Source organism: Somniosus microcephalus, chromosome 32 (genome assembly GCF_052327205.1).
Source record: "Somniosus microcephalus isolate GS21.2 chromosome 32, FLI_Smic_1.0, whole genome shotgun sequence".
NCBI classification, from domain to species: Eukaryota; Metazoa; Chordata; class Chondrichthyes; order Squaliformes; family Somniosidae; genus Somniosus; species Somniosus microcephalus.
Genome location: NC_141018.1, coordinates 6,916,396 through 6,932,984, shown reverse-complemented (window position 1 = coordinate 6,932,984; position 16,589 = coordinate 6,916,396). Strand labels below are relative to the sequence as shown.

Sequence of the window (16,589 nt, the reverse complement as noted above, 5' to 3'; positions counted from 1 at the left end):
TTCTTTAATAACTTAGCCGGACCAAAGTAATAGTACCTCAAACAATTTGCACATTGCATGAAACTCAACTAAAAATGAATAGAAACCTATATTTTTGAAGTAACCAAATTACTATTATACTTTAATTTTTATGTTAGAATATGTATAATGTAGCACCAATGTACAAGGTGGAGGTAATGAGTTAATTCATACCCTGAGTTAAACGATATATGGGTCTGTATATTGCGTTTACCCAGCTAAGCTTTAAAAACATGATTAAGTGACTTCAAATGGTGAGAAATTAAACTGCAGAGCAACTCGTGGGAAGATTAGGGAGGATGCCTATTCGGCCAGGTGAGGCAGCACATATACAAGATAACATATCAAAGAATTCGTTTGTTGTAAACTCACAACAGGGTTTCATTACATCAAAGTATGGTGGGACTAATGAAGATGTGCTTGCTTTGCAGAAGTAACCCGAGAACAAGGCCAGAATCTGTGCTTTGCAGAGATTTAACGAGGACTGTTATCTTGAGAAAACATGTAACAAGCAAAACCACCTGGCTACGGGCAACTGGATGGTTGTAAAGTAATTAAGATGAGGCCCACAGTCACAGGAGGTGACGGGACCAATTGATAACTGAAATGTGGGATTTGTGGGCGGCAGGAAAAGGAAATGTCACGGTTTATAATTGCCATTTAGCTATAACTCTGTATATGCTGATAAGCGTTACCCCTGCCCTGGCAGGGGTTTGATTTTTGTATAACTGTGATTGTTGCTAGGGAATCGGGGGAGTCGGATTCAGACAGCGATCTGAAAGGTTCTCCCCAGGCCTGAATAAACCATTATGACTTCAATTAGTTGGTCTGTCTTTCTTACAACAAGCCGGTGACGTCACTTGGTCCGCACTTTGGGGGCTTACTTCAATTTTTCCAAAGTACTAGGATTAAAATAAATCTCTTAGATTTTGTACAATTTCAAGTTTGACATCAGAATCCATTGTTTGCAACAACCTTGTAATACAGTACCAGCCAAAATGATCCTCGCAATAGAGAGGTTTAATGATGGGGACTAATTTAAGTTGTTTCTGTTTCAGTTCTTCTTTCCCGAATGAAAAAGTTTCTTCACTTGATGTGAATGCCTGATAGAGGCTCACTTTCCAAGCCATTAGAAAGCAGGCACTGAAAGGGCACTTGGATTTATTCACTGGTGGCTGTTCTGTGTTGAGAAATGGGAGTGGGAGCATGTTTTGGCAGTGGCGGGGGGGGAAGAGAAGAGAAGTGAGGAGAAGAGAATCTATTGAGGAAATACTTAATAACCATGTGGTGGTGTTGCTAGGAAACAAACAGGAAAACCTGCCATGTGTTTATGTTCTTCTGCCCCTATATCTTTAGCCAGCAGGGCAGTGATTTGACGATTTAAGATTATGGTGGCGTACCATAACCTATTTTTTGAGAGAACATGTAGGCTAGTGGCTCTTATAAAGTTTGCTGCTCTCGGGAATCCGAACAAGGTTGTTCAGCAGCACAATAAAAGGCCACAATTGTTTGCCTGGAGCTGGTGCCAACATTCCAGTCAACAAGGTAACCATTTCTAGGCTGAGCTGAGCTGAGGGTCAGCGCAAATCTTCAATTCACTGGGCAGCCTCAATTGAATGAAAGATACAAGAGAATTGGGCAGCAAAGCAACTCCTCACACTCGTTAAAAGAAATAAACTGCTGGGTAGCCTTGGCAATGGTTTTCCCCGTGCGAACTGCAGCCTAATGTAACTGAAACAGGCCAACAGGCAGGTTTGCTTGTTTCTTTGTGAGATACACCACCACATGGTTAAGTGTTTCCTCACTAGATTCTCTTCTCACTTCTCTCCACACCCACCCCCCCCCCCCAAAAAAAACATGCTCCACCACTCCCATTTCTCAACATAGAGCAATACTGATAGTCAAAGTCTGTAACCCTTGCTGCTCTCATTCATTAAGGTTTTTTTAAGTTGTTATTCTGCAGGATGAGAATCATTGTTTAGAGTATTGCGCAGTATTTACAGCACAGAAACAGGCCATTTGACCCAACTGGTCCATGCTGATGTTTATGCTCCACAGGAGCCTCCTCCCACCTCTCTTCATCTAACCCTATCAACATGCCCTTCTATCCCCTTCTCCCTCACGTGCTTATCTAGCTTCCCCTTTAATGCATCTATGCAATTCGGCTCAACCACTCCCTGTGGTAGCGAGTTCCACATTCTCACCACTCTCTGGGTAAAGAAGTTTCTCCTGAATTCCCTATTGGATTTATTAGTGACTATCTTATATTATGGCCCTTCGTCTGGTCTCACCCGCAAGTGGAAATATCTTCTCTACGTCTACCTATTAAATCATTTCATAATCTTAAAGACTCTATCAGGTCACCCCTCAGTCTTCTCTTTTCTAGAAACAAGAGACCCAGCCTGTTCAATTTTTCCTGATGGGTGCAACCTCTCAGTTCCGGTATCATTCTAGTCTATCTTTTTTTGCACCCGGCTGGAAAGTCTAGAACTAAGGGCCACAGTCTCAGGATAAGGGGTCGGCCATTTAGGACTGAGATGAGAAGAAATTTCTTCACTCAAAGGGTTGTGAATCTTGGGAATTCTCTACCTCAGAGGGCTGTGGAGGCTCAGTTGTCAGTGATAGATTTGTGGACTCTAAGGGATGTGGGGATAGTGCGAGAAGGTGGAGTTGAGGTAGAAGGTCAGCCATGATCTTATTGAATGGCGGAGCAGGCTCGAAGAGCTGAATGGCCCACTCCTGCTCCTATTTCTTACGTTATGTTCTTATGCCCCTATATCATTGTTATTTATTATTTAATTTCACCGTTGACGGTCTGAATCTTACAAAGATTTACTCCTAACGGTGAAACATGCACCAAAAAGAGAAAGAAAATCAGTCCGAGATCAATCTCCATAAAAACAAAGGAAAACAGAATTAATAAGGAAAACAATCAAAACTCAGAAAGCAAATTATTACTGGGGCACACAGTATGTCTGCAAGTCCAACTGAGCATTGTGTTAGACTACTGGACTGGAGACTGCGTGTACTGTATGGTGGAAATCGTGCAAAGTGTAGTGAATAACTTTAATCGGTAGAAAATATAATCTTTAATGACTTATTAATAGATTTCGTCAGCCACATAGCTGCACTAGCATGGTCGATGCAAACACAAATCAGACTCTAAATCAAATGAAGCTAACCAAGTGTATTTAGAAATGATACCCAGCTAGAAAGTAACCCATCACCTCACAACATCCTTGTAGGACTGAGCAGCACCCAAACTTACCGTGCATCAAGAATAGTGTGAGTGAAGTATCTCAGATACTTGAATATGGACATATAATCCTGAAGCTTCAGAAACTCCTCTTCCTTGAATTTGAAGACTGCAAGTGCAAATCGAAATATAACCTAGAACCAGAATCATAGAATGGTTACAGCACAGAAGGAGGCCATTCAGCCCGTCGAGCCCGTGCCGGCTCTCTGCACGAGCACCTCAGCTAGTCCCACTCCACCACTCTTTCCCCGTAGCCCTGCAAATGTTTTTCCTTCAGGTACTTATCCAATTCTCTTTTGAAAGCCGTGATTTGAGTCGGCGGCCGCCACCCTTTCAGGCAGTGCATTCCAGATCCTAACCCCTCGCTGCATACGTTTTTTTTTTGTTATGTTACCTTTGGTTCTTTTGCCAATCACCTTAACTCTGAGTCCTCTGGTTCTCGAGTGGGAAGTATCCAATGGGAACAGTTTCCCTCTATCTACTCTGTCCAGACCTCTCATGATTTTGAACACCTCTATCAAATCTCCTCTCAACCTTCTCTGCTCTGAGGAGAACAACCCCAGTTTCTCCAGTCTATTCACATAACTGAAGTCCCTCATCCCTGGAACCATTCTCGTAAATCTTCTCTGCACCCTCTCTAAGGCCTTCACATCCTAAAGTGCGGTGCCCAGAATTGGACACAGTACTCCAGTTGGGGCCGAACCAGTGTTTTATTACAGGTTCATCATAATTTCCACACTTTTGTACTCTATACCTCTATTCATGAAGCCTAAGCTCCCATAAGCCTTTTTAACTGCTTTCTCAAACTGCCCTGCCACCTTCAACGATTTGTGCACACATACCCCCAGTCTCTCTGTTCGTGCACCCCCTTCAAGACTGTACCATTTAATTTATATTTCCTCTCCTCATTCTTTCTACCAAAATGTATCACTTCACATTTTTCTGCATTAAATTTCATCTGCCACGTGTCCGCCCATTCCGCCAGCCTGTCTATGTCCTCTTGAAGTCTATCACTATCCTCCTCACTGTTCACTAGAACTGTACCTGTGTACAATACAGAAAACCATCGACCATTAAACAGCTTGTGTCTCAGATGACCACCACAACTAGCAAAATCTAAATCACAGGTAGTTTAAAATTTAACATGTTAAAAAAAATTAAAGCATCATGATCAGTGAAATAGAATAAAAATGACAAACTATAGTCAGATTTTCATACAGGATACAATGCCTGTGTTTAAAATATTTAAATTCTTGACTTTCCAAAATTTCTGTAGGGATCATAAGTACAATCAGCAGTCAGAAAGAATAAGGGAAAAAGCAAACACTTTGCAGTCACATTACTCTAAACCTAGAGATGGCCGTTAAACAGAAGTGAATGTTGTACTGTACCTTTGGCCCCTCATACAGGAATGAATCCCAGATACGGAACATGACGTCACTGACAACACTGTCCACAAACACTACAAGGAACCAGTTAAAGGTGATGAGTGAGAAATCGACCTTGTATTGTTCAAAGTGAGCATTTAACCGTGGCAGCTTCTCACTCAGCAAGTCTTTGAACACCCGCTGGTCAACCTAGTGTACAGAAAGGAACAATTTCAAGTACAAACGAACAAACTCACGATTACATAGAGCACCTTTCATGTCCTCGGGATGTCCCAAAGCACTTCACAGCCAATGAGTTACTTTTGAAGTGCTGTCAATTCACAGCAAGGTCCCACAATTAGTTAGTCTGTTGGCCAGGACACTGGTAGAAATCCTTGCTCTTACTGAAATACTGCCATGGCAGCTTTCACACCCATCTGGATAGGCAGATAGGACCTCAGTTTAATGTTTCATCTGAAAGTATGTCAGACAGCGTCACGCTCCTTCAGTACTGCAATGAAGTGCCAGTCCACATCAGGTGCTCAAGTCCTAGATTGGGGCTTGAACACATGATCTTCTGGCTCTGGTGAGAGTGATACCACTGAGCCAAGCTGGCACTTAATACAATAAAAACAGGACATCAACATTCCAGATGCCACACATTGCTTGATGCAAGTTTCTGTAAGGGCAGAATTTCTGCAGCTTCTTAATTGATCTTCCCACACAAAGGAATGATTCTAACTTGTAACTGATTCAACAATTCATAGAGTCTAGAACTAGGGGTCACAGTCTCAGGATAAGGGATCGGCCATTTTAGACTGAGCTGAGGAGATCGATCGATAGATTTTTGCACTCTAAGGGAATGAAGGGATATGGGGATCGGTTGGAAAAATTAGCCATGATCTTATTGAATGGCGGAGCAGGCTTGAGGGGCCGTATGGCCTACTCCCGGCTCCTATTTTTTATGCTCTTAAATTTCTTCATTCAGAGGCGGTGAATCTTTGGAATTCTCTACCCCAGAGGGCTGTGGAGGCTCAGTTGATGAGTATATTCAAGACTCAGAGCGATAGATTTTCTAAGGGAATCGAGGGATATGGGGATTGGGTGGGAGAGTGGAGTTGATGTCGAAGATCAGCCATGATCTTATTGAATGGTGGAGCAGGCCCTCGAGGGGCCAAATGATCTACTCCTGCTCCTATTTCTTATGTTCATGAATACAGAGCAATTATACCTTTAAGGGTATATATATATTTAGTGAATAATACATGATATTTTACATTATATAATGTTTCTGTCATTATAAAATAATGACCTATCTGACCTATCTTAACCAAGCCATCAGGGAGTCAGTGTATATAATAAAACATTCAGGCGATCACCATGGTGTCCTAAACGCTAGCATTCGCATTCTGTGCCAGAGGTGTAGGATTTGGGTTTCCCCACACACCAGGGCCACTTCAGGGTTTGGATGTTTCCCTTGTGCCTTCGTGGTGAGAACTATATAGAGTATTCAGCCTGACCAAAGCACGACATTGACTCGGCATGACTTTTTCAAAGTTATACTCCACTGATATTACACAGTGAGTTAATATATGGAACGCGCTGCCTGAAAAGGGCGGTGGAAGCAGATTCAACAATAACTTTCAAAAGGGAATTGGACAAATAATTGAAGGGGAACAATTTGCAGGGCTGTGGGATTAATTGGAGAGCTCTTTCAAAGAGCCAGCACTGGCATGATGGGCGGAAAGGCCTCCTTCTCTGCTGCATCATTCTCTTGATTATGATTCAGCAATATAGCTCAGCATGCCATTTGCTTTGTTGATTACTGGTCTGCAGTGACTGGACGCGATCAGTGTTGAGTCTATCACTCCAAGAGCTCGTTCAGCCTCGCTCATAGCTAGCTTGACACTATTAGGTCTCACATTTTTTCTTCAAATGTGCAAGATCTTGTATTTATCTGTACTGAATTCATTTGTTTTGGCTCGACCCACTTTCAAATATTGTCTTGGTTCATCTGTAACTTGTTGGCTATGTCATCAGACTCTACCGCCACCAGCCAGCTCCCAATTTAGCATCTGTAAACCCGACCAACTTACGACGTGTTTATGAATTAAGGTTAGGTACAGCAGAGATCCCAATAATGACCCCTGGGACATTCCACTCCGAACATCTCCTCAGCCCGACACCATTCTATTATCTAGTACCTGCTGCTTTCTCCAGTTTCAGCCAAGTCCTTTTACCGAGGACATTCAAGCTCATGTAATCTTTCACGTGGAACATCAGAGGGTTTCGGGAAGTCTAGGTACACTAAATCTTCGGGCTTTCCAACATCCACGGAAGGGGGTGGGATTTCCTCAAAAAATACTAGTGTCAGGCAGGCAGGATCTGCCCCTTCTGACAGTGTTGGCTGCCACTTAACTAGATCATCCTCAAGTTTGTTGTTAATGGTCCATTCCATTATTTTCGCAATTACCGACACAAAACGAATGGGCCTGCAGATACCAGAGTTTGTTTAGTTGCCCTTCTTGAAAATAGGTGGAACGTTGGCTCATTGCTGGTCCAGTAGGACCATCCTCTTCATCGACACCTTCAAGATGACTGCCAGCACCACAGAGATTTCATCCCTAGTCTTATTTAGCATCATCCTGTGTGTATAATCTGTCAGAATTTATTGGCTTTGAGCCCTTTAAATCTGTCTAGGAAGCCATGCAAGTGATATTAAAATCACTCGGTTTAAATGCAGAACCTCTTAAGATGGGCGTGTATTACTAGGTTCAGCTGGTGAATACTTCCAGGAAATAATATTTCAGCAGGATAACTATTTTTAGTTTGCCCTCAGTTGTCCTTTCATAACCTTATTGTTGTATTTGGCTTTGACAGTTCTGCGCATTTCTAGTTCTCTCCTTGTCTCTCTCACTGGTCCCTTCAATTAGCAGCAAGCTCTGTGTAAACATAAAAACATAGAAGATAGGAGCAGGAGTAGGCCATTCGGCCCCTCGAGCCTGCTCCGCCATTCAATGAGATCATGGCTGATCATCCAAATTCAGTACCCAGTCCCTGCTTTCTCCCCATATCCCTTGATCCCTTTAGCCTGAAGAAATGTATCTAACTCCTTCTTGAATATATTTAATGAATTGGCCTTTACTGCCTTCTGTGGTAGAGAATTCCACAGGTTCACCACTCTGGGTGAAGAAATTCCTCCTCATCTCTGTCCTAAATGGCTTACCCCTTATCCTTAGACTGTGACCCCTGGTTCTGGACTCCCCTGCCATCGGGAACATCCTTCCTGCATCTAGTCTGTCTAGTCCTGTTAGAATTTTATAAGTTTCAATGAGATCCCCTCTCATTCTTCTAAACTCCAGCGAGTACAAGCCCAATCGACCCAATCTCTCCTCGTACGTCATTCCTGCCATCCCAGGTATCAGGCTGGTGAATCTTCGCTGCACTCCTTCCATGACAAGAACATCCTTCCTCAGATAAGGTGACCAAGACTGCACACAATACTCAAGGTGTGGTCTCACCAAGGCCCTGTACAACGGCAGCAAGACATCCTTGTTCCTGTACTCGAACCCTCTCGCTATGAAGGCCAACATACCATTTGCCTTCTTAACCGCCTGCTGCACCTGCATGCTTACCTTCAGCGATTGGTGCACAAGGACACCCAGGTCTCGTTGCACTTCCCCTTCTCCCAATCTATTGCCGTTCAGATAATAATCTGCCTTCCTGTTTTTGCCACCAAAGTGGATAACCTTGCATTTATCCACATTATACTGCATTTGCCATGCATCTGTCCAATCACCCAACCTGTCCAAATCATCCTGGAGTTTCTCGGCATCCTCCTCACAGCACACACACCCAGCTTTGTGTCATCTGCAAACTTGGAGATATTACATCTAGTTCCCTCGTCTAGATCATTAAGTAAGTGTGCATAATGCTGCCAGCTCTTTCTGCTGCAAATACTGATGTCTCTGGTCACTAATAACGGAGGGATTCAGGAACAGTTTCACCTATCTCCTTGCCTCATTCGCACACCCGCTGCAGAACTCGACCAACATTTAAGAGAACGAGTATTGTCGTCAAATCAAAAGGGGAAACAATCGTGCAATTATCTTACCTGTGATCCGATCAGGTTCTTTGTGTAATAGTCTGGAGTCATAAAACACTCCGTAATGGCAACCAGGCACCAAAAGGCTTCTTCTTGTTCCAGGTACAGAAGTGCTATCGCTGCCAACCTGTACGGAAGATTTCACACATTTTAATGCAAGCTAGTCGCTTCTTCTCCCTTGCTCTTTAGCAGTGCGCTCACTGCTAGACAACAGCAATTAGCATTTCTGTATGCACCCATTCCACATTCTAAACCAAGAGTAGTCCTCACCTGTATCTCTGCATTCTGAAACAGAATGTACAGAATTACAGATAATTAATAAATCAACAATTACCCACTAATCAAAAAGATTGGGTGTCACTGCAATCAATCTTTCATAACTTTGTGGTGTCCTTAAAAAAAAAAAAATCACATACACACATGGAAGCTTTCAAAGGAAGTAACACATCGGATGAGATTAAAAACGGTAACTTTCTGCACTCCCGCACTGGGTGTACAATGTGACTGTAGTGCACTCCCGCACTGGGTGTACAATGTGACTGTAGTGCACTCCCGCACTGGGTGTACAATGTGACTGTAGTGCACTCCCGCACTGGGTGTACAATGTGATTAGTGCACTCCCGCACTGGGTGTACAATGTGACTGTGGTGCACTCCCGCACTGGGCGTACAATGTGACTGTGGTGCACTCCCGCACTGGGTGTACAATGTGACTGTGGTGCACTCCCGCACTGGGTGTACAATGTGACTGTGGTGCACTCCCGCACTGGGTGTACAATGTGACTGTGGTGCACTCCCGCACTGGGTGTACAATGTGACTGTGGTGCACTCCCGCACTGGGTGTACAATGTGACTGCAGTGTACTCCCGCACTGGGTGTACAATGTGACTGTGGTGTACTCCCGCACTGGGTGTACAATGTGACTGTGGTGCACTCCCGCACCGGGTGTACAATGTGATTAGTGCACTCCCGCACTGGGTGTACAATGTGACTGTGGTGTACTCCCGCACTGGGTGTACAATGTGACTGTGGTGCACTCCCGCACTGGGTGTACAATGTGATTAGTGCACTCCCGCACTGGGTGTACAATGTGACTGTGGTGCACTCCCGCACTGGGTGTACAATGTGACTGTGGTGCACTCCCGCACTGGGTGTACAATGTGACTGTAGTGCACTCCCGCACTGGGCGTACAATGTGACTGTGGTGCACTCCCGCACTGGGTGTACAATGTGACTGTAGTGCACTCCCGCACTGGGTGTACAATGTGACTGTGGTGCACTCCCGCACTGGGTGTACAATGTGACTGTGGTGCACTCCCGCACTGGGTGTACAATGTGACTGTGGTGTACTCCCGCACTGGGTGTACAATGTGACTGTGGTGCACTCCCGCACTGGGTGTACAATGTGACTGTGGTGCACTCCCGCACTGGGTGTACAATGTGATTAGTGCACTCCCGCACTGGGTGTACAATGTGACTGTGGTGCACTCCCGCACTGGGTGTACAATGTGACTGTGGTGCACTCCCGCACTGGGTGTACAATGTGACTGTGGTGCACTCCCGCACTGGGTGTACAATGTGACTGTGGTGCACTCCCGCACTGGGTGTACAATGTGACTGTGGTGCACTCCCGCACTGGGTGTACAATGTGACTGTAGTGCACTCCCGCACTGGGTGTACAATGTGACTGTGGTGCACTCCCGCACTGGGTGTACAATGTGACTGTAGTGCACTCCCGCACTGGGTGTACAATGTGACTGTGGTGCACTCCCGCACCGGGTGTACAATGTGACTGTAGTGCACTCCCGCACTGGGTGTACAATGTGACTGTGGTGCACTCCCGCACCGGGTGTACAATGTGACTGTAGTGCACTCCCGCACTGGGTGTACAATGTGATTAGTGCACTCCCGCACTGGGTGTACAATGTGACTGTGGTGCACTCCCGCACTGGGTGTACAATGTGACTGTGGTGCACTCCCGCACTGGGTGTACAATGTGACTGTGGTGCACTCCCGCACTGGGTGTACAATGTGACTGTGGTGCACTCCCGCACTGGGTGTACAATGTGACTGTGGTGCACTCCCGCACTGGGTGTACAATGTGACTGTAGTGCACTCCCGCACTGGGTGTACAATGTGACTGTGGTGCACTCCTGCACTGGGTGTACAATGTGACTGTGGTGCACTCCCGCACTGGGTGTACAATGTGACTGTGGTGCACTCCCGCACTGGGTGTACAATGTGACTGTGGTGCAAGGTTTGCTGAATAATACAAATAAACTTAGCCGTTCATTGCACCTATTTATAATATACTGATTCCCCAACATCGAATCTTACAGCACCGGAGGCCATTCGGCCCACGGGGCCTGTGCCGGCTCTTTGAACAAGCTCTCCAATTAGTCCCAACTCCCCTGCTCTTTCCCCACAGCCCTGCAAAATTTTCCTTTTCAAGCATATATCAAATTCCCCTTTTGAAAGTTACTATTGAATCTGATTCCACCGCCCTTTCAGGCAGCGCGTTCCAGATCACAACAACTCGCTGTGTAAAAAAACTCATCTCCCCTCCGGTTCTTTTGCCAATTGTTTTAACCCGTGACCTCTGGTTATCGACCCCCCTCTCGCCAGCGGAAACAGTTTCTCCTTATTTACTCGATCAAAACCGCTCAATTTTGAACACCTCGATTAAATCTCCATATCCTGCCTATTTTCAGTGAATAAAATGACCATCACTTGCATCAACTTCCTTGTATCAGCATGAAGCGGTGCAGCCCTGAGCGTAATCAATCCCATAAGGTTTACATTAAAATCAGCCGCAGACAGCCCCAACTCACAGCACCAGAGTGGAGAGACACAGGTTTACACCCATAAGCCCCGACGAGCAGCTGCAGACAGCCCCAACTCACAGCACCAGAGTGGAGAGACACAGGTTTACACCCATAAGTCCCGACGAGCAGCCGCAGACAGCCTCAACTCACAGCACCAGAGTGCAGAGACACAGGTTTACACCCATAAGTCCCGACGAGCAGCCGCAGACAGCCCCAACTCACAGCACCAGAGTGGAGAGACACAGGTTTACACCCATAAGTCCCGACGAGCAGCCGCAGACAGCCCCAACTCACAGCACCAGAGTGCAGAGACACAGGTTTACACCCATAAGTCCCGACGAGCAGCCGCAGACAGCCCCAACTCACAGCACCAGCGTGCAGAGACACAGGTTTACACCCATAAGTCCCGACGAGCAGCCGCAGACAGCCCCAACTCACAGCACCAGAGTGGAGACACAGGTTTACACCCATAAGCCCCGACGAGAGTCTCACCACCTCAGCGGTGTCACTATAGAGGTGCTGAAGAGATATTACCCCGCAGGGAGCAAGAGTCACCCGCAGCCCACCTTGGACAACGTCCAGCGGCAAGATGGAGGGACACTGGCAGGTACAAGCGACCTGTCTCTCTGCTCTGCCACGGATGGGGCATTTTTGCAGGAAGACTTCTTGCAGGGGAAGGGGAAAAAACTTAAAAAATTAAAGTTAAAAAGTGGCAGGATTATACTCCAGACTGAAGGAACTCTATACACGTAACGTATATAGACAGAATACATCATGGTGAGGTGTGCAATCCTGTTACAAGGATGTCCCTTTGTGTGGGAATTGTTCCTACATTACACGATTCATTGATGGCCGGCTCCTGGGCAAGATGAGCAACCTGCGATTCTGTCTATGGTCTGGGCAATGAACTTCACCCAGGCAGGAACAGAGGCACGAATCAGTTTCTACCTCGACTCTGGCCTGTCTAATGGTGACTGACAGCCATTTCACCAACGACCATGAGGACCAGAGCGAGGCAACGAAGTCTTTACCACATGGAAAGTAGAGGTTGGATGTTGAAAATATATTGATTGTGTCAATGCTTTCCATCCCTCGGAATGCTGGTTCATCTCCAGCCCACTGAGGCCAGGACTCCAGCTATGGGGAGTGTATATATATATATATTTTTAAAGTACATAAACTTCTTCAGATGAGGGGAAAGATCACACAATGGGCCTTTAGGCCTTCCCTATTACAGCATTTCCCTGCACTGGCTGCCGCTGCCTGCCATGTGAGAGAGAAGGGAGGGAAACGTGATGAAAGGCTCTCGGCAGCAGGTAACACTGGGCAATCTGGGGCCTGTTTGTAACACAACTAGATTACATTTCAGTTGAAGGTGATTGTACGACATGTCCACAGTTAGAGAGTGGATTCCATGAAGCAGACAGGTAACGTACACTTGGTCACTGTAAACCCTCCCTGTAACCATTAGAAAATCAATAGGGTTTCTTTTGGGGTGGAGGAGAACCCCCACAAAGGACCCCTCAGAATCTGTTGTGATTCTCCTATCCCATGTAGAGATGGGCAACTTTATTCAGCGATTGTACTCCATCTGGAACAGCATTAAGATGCCAGCAGCATCCTTAATGATGCTGAATGAGAACTATAGAGTGGAGAGGAAGGACTTGTTTCCCTTCGCAGAGAGGTCAATAATCAGGGGGCATAGGTTTAAAGTAATTGGTCGGAGGATTAGAGGGGAGTTGAGGAGAAATGTTTTCACCCAGAGGGTGGTGGGGGTCTGGAACTCACTGCCTGAAAGGGTGGGAGAGGCAGAAACCCTCACCACATTTAAACAGTACTTGGATATACACTTGAAGTGCCGAAACCTACAGGGCTACGGACCAAGAGCTGGAAAGTGGGATTAGGCTGGATCGCTCTTTGTCGGCCGGCGCTGCCACAATGGGCCGAATGGCCTCCTTCTGTGCTGTAAATTTCTATGATTCTATGATTAAAACTAAGGAAACTCAGGGTATCCTGAGGTAAAGGTGGGCAGATTTTATCTTGTTCATTGTTTAGTTTAATTTTGTTAAGCTTTGTATGCATACACTGGACAATTAGTTTGTTTTGTCCTGTACAATTATGCCTGTCTCGTGCTACATGATTATTTTGCAGGAAAGGGCAGCAAAGTATTGAGGCCAGGGGCTTGTCCGGAGTCTCAGCAGTTACAGTCTTAATGAAAGCCAGATCCTTAAATTAATACTTTTGACCTTTTCCCCGGAGTACATTGACCAACCTATTTTCGGTACTACCCATCACTGATAATACTGTAGGTTGTTACAGTAAACCAGCCAGACTGTATTTGGATAAAAAAAATCCTTAATGGGTTTGGGGCTTTATTTATAGTAGAATTTTGCCATGGTCTGCAGTTGCTGACAAGCACCACCAGATGGCAAATGCTGCACATTTAAGGATTTCCCGGCACAATGCCTGGTCCACTATCCAGACACCACAAAGACTTAATTGAGCCATCAACACCATTGTCCTTCATCAAAGCGGATAAACAAGGCCATAGATGAACATTAACTGCAAATTTTAATTAGTAGCATTCTTGTTGGGCCAGGGGGAGGGAAGGTGAAGAGGTCACCTATTTAGTCCCCAAAGACGAGCAAAGGAAAATATTATTAGCTGGAAAACTGGAGCATTTGCGAACAGCATGGGCTCAAACACTTGACAGGCTTAGTGCCAAAATCATGACTGTGTTTTTATGTGGGGGAGGGGGGGGGGTGAAGTGAAAGAAGGTCTTTACAAATGTTGGGGTGCCGATTCGGAAGTTGATTGTGCTCAGTGACGCTGGCAGAGCCGTTAGTGGGTTTTGGATCACGACTGCCTCAAACATACATGGGAATTTCAATGGCCACAGAAACAGCAGAGGTTTAAAGATACAAAGCTGAGTAGATCAGGATTAGTAAATCAGGGCGGCCAATGACAAACGTCCGGAACCATTAATGAAAGGAACAGGTAGTTCCATCCGGGCAGGCATTCAAGGAGTGGCACACAACACAAATCCGAAGGTAGAATGGTTTGGATGATTTTCCTGAGGATTTCAACTCACCGTAAGAGATCACAAATAGAATTAAGCTCAAAGCTTTACAGGCCTTGAGGTACAGCAAGCAGCTCCCTGGCTCTGTGCTGCAGGGCGTATTATAGAAGCAGAGTTCAGCCTGAATTCTAGCTGTAAAATCTCTACTATAGTTTGAATGTGAAGTTTTAGACTGCATTTAAAATGAATGTTAACTGATTTCGGGAAGGTATTTTTTTTGATGGGGGTAGTGATTCAAATCCCGACTGGTGATTGCTGTTAGATCAGGGGAGGCAGGCCGCCCTCGAGCTTGTAATCGGGATCTAAACGTTTGTCTGGCTAGCACCTCAGCTTGTTGAGATAATAACATATTTAAGTTTGCCGCTGTCGAAGTAGGCGCGACTCATCTGTGATTGCACCATTGAGGATCATTGTCATAGCCGCTAAAAATGCCAACAGTATTTGTTTTCCGGCCTGGCCTGGCGAGCAATACGGCAGAGAGCAAAGAAACAGTTTCTGTAATCAGCTGTCTGCTGAGAAGGAAGCTGGGCCTTCTATAGAGAGATGATGGTGTACAAGGTGGTGAAAACCTATTGGGGTAGGAGAAGCCTGGTCGGCTTGCATTATTCTGCAATGCCCTTTCTTCGACCATTTGTTTACAATTAGTGGTGCTGAGAGGGGGCTCCATGGACAGGAGCTCACCCAGGTTACAATCCTCAAAGACTCTGTTAAACAATTCTGAAAAGGACTCAACATTTTCAACGACTTTTTTTTTGTGAGAAAGCTGAAGGCATTGTGCAAGTACAGCACTGTATTGCTGATTATCTGGCATATCTCTCTTGCTTTGTGTAATTAAATCTTGTGCAAGTAAATGTGATATTTTAACCTGAATGACCGGGAGTCTGCTTTTTCTGCCTTTCAGAAAGGGCAGGAGTACGCGGTGAACAGCCCGAGGAGCAGAATCGGCAATTGTTAACCCTGCGGAATGTCCCTCCCATTCACAACATGCATTCAATGTTTTGGGTCATGCGAATACAGGGCTGCCTGTGGAAACTGCATTTTGTGAGGAACATGAATAGAGAGTTGGGAGAAACCTCAATACAGGAAACTTTGTGCTATCCGGCACCGACGGGACCGAGCTGTTGCCGTCCCATCAAAACTGCCGGACAAACCAGCGCTAATGTTGAAACATACGGAGATTTTGAGCTCCGTATCTGGCAACAAACCCTGTTGCTTAGCAACAGCTTCTAAACAGTCGGCCGTACCTTGCAAGCGTCTCTGTAGCTTAGCAACAGCTTCAGCGAGACCTTGCAGAGCCTGACTGGTGAAAAAAAACCTAACGAAACGGCTCCTGATTTTTGCCGGTGGCTCGAGCATTCCAGACAGTTAACCTCCGGATAAACCAAAGTTTCCTGTACTATTTGAGCTTCCACGGCATTAACGAAAATGGTGGAAATAATTTTTATTACTTCCAGAGCCTAGCCATCGGAGGCTCACTATTTCCTGAAGAAATTAATCCATCTCATGGCTGTGGGAAAAAGAGCAGGGGGAGTGGGACTAATTGGAGAGCTCTTTCAAAGAGCCGCACGGACACGATGGGTCAAATGGCCTCCTCCCGTGCTTTCTCACGAAGTACATTTTTAAGTAAAGGATGCGCGGGCATGCTGGGAACTCCATACCTCGAGAAGAGACTGTGCTGAAACTAAGCAAAGGGCTCCAGCCCTGGGGAAGGGGGCAAGGACACAAAGTATTAATTGCCTTCATTTAGAATTCTCATCATGAACCCTGCCCATTCACAAGAATAGAGCAGAATATATCCGGTTAATGCATTTTACACGCTCTTTACTGCACTACCAATTCAGATAAAAAAAACACTCCATGGCAACTTTTCTTAATGAGATTTTACTACATCTGGTTGAGAGGCAGTAAAAACATTATTGTTGCATTTGCTGCACAAGGAG

General features: G+C 45.6%; 1 protein-coding gene across 1 annotated transcript in view; it reads right to left on the bottom strand.

The window, feature by feature from the left end:
• The window catches only part of tbc1d2b (TBC1 domain family, member 2B), a 106,514-nt gene that overhangs the window by 4,194 nt on the left and 85,731 nt on the right, over positions 1–16,589 (bottom strand). Inside the window, exons 9-11 of the mRNA XM_085972038.1 lie at positions 8,756–8,873; positions 4,666–4,851; positions 3,287–3,408 (exon numbers count right to left, since the gene is read on the bottom strand). Coding sequence (XP_085828164.1) covers positions 3,287–3,408; positions 4,666–4,851; positions 8,756–8,873 — 426 coding nt within the window. The remainder of the gene's footprint in view (positions 1–3,286; positions 3,409–4,665; positions 4,852–8,755; positions 8,874–16,589) is intronic.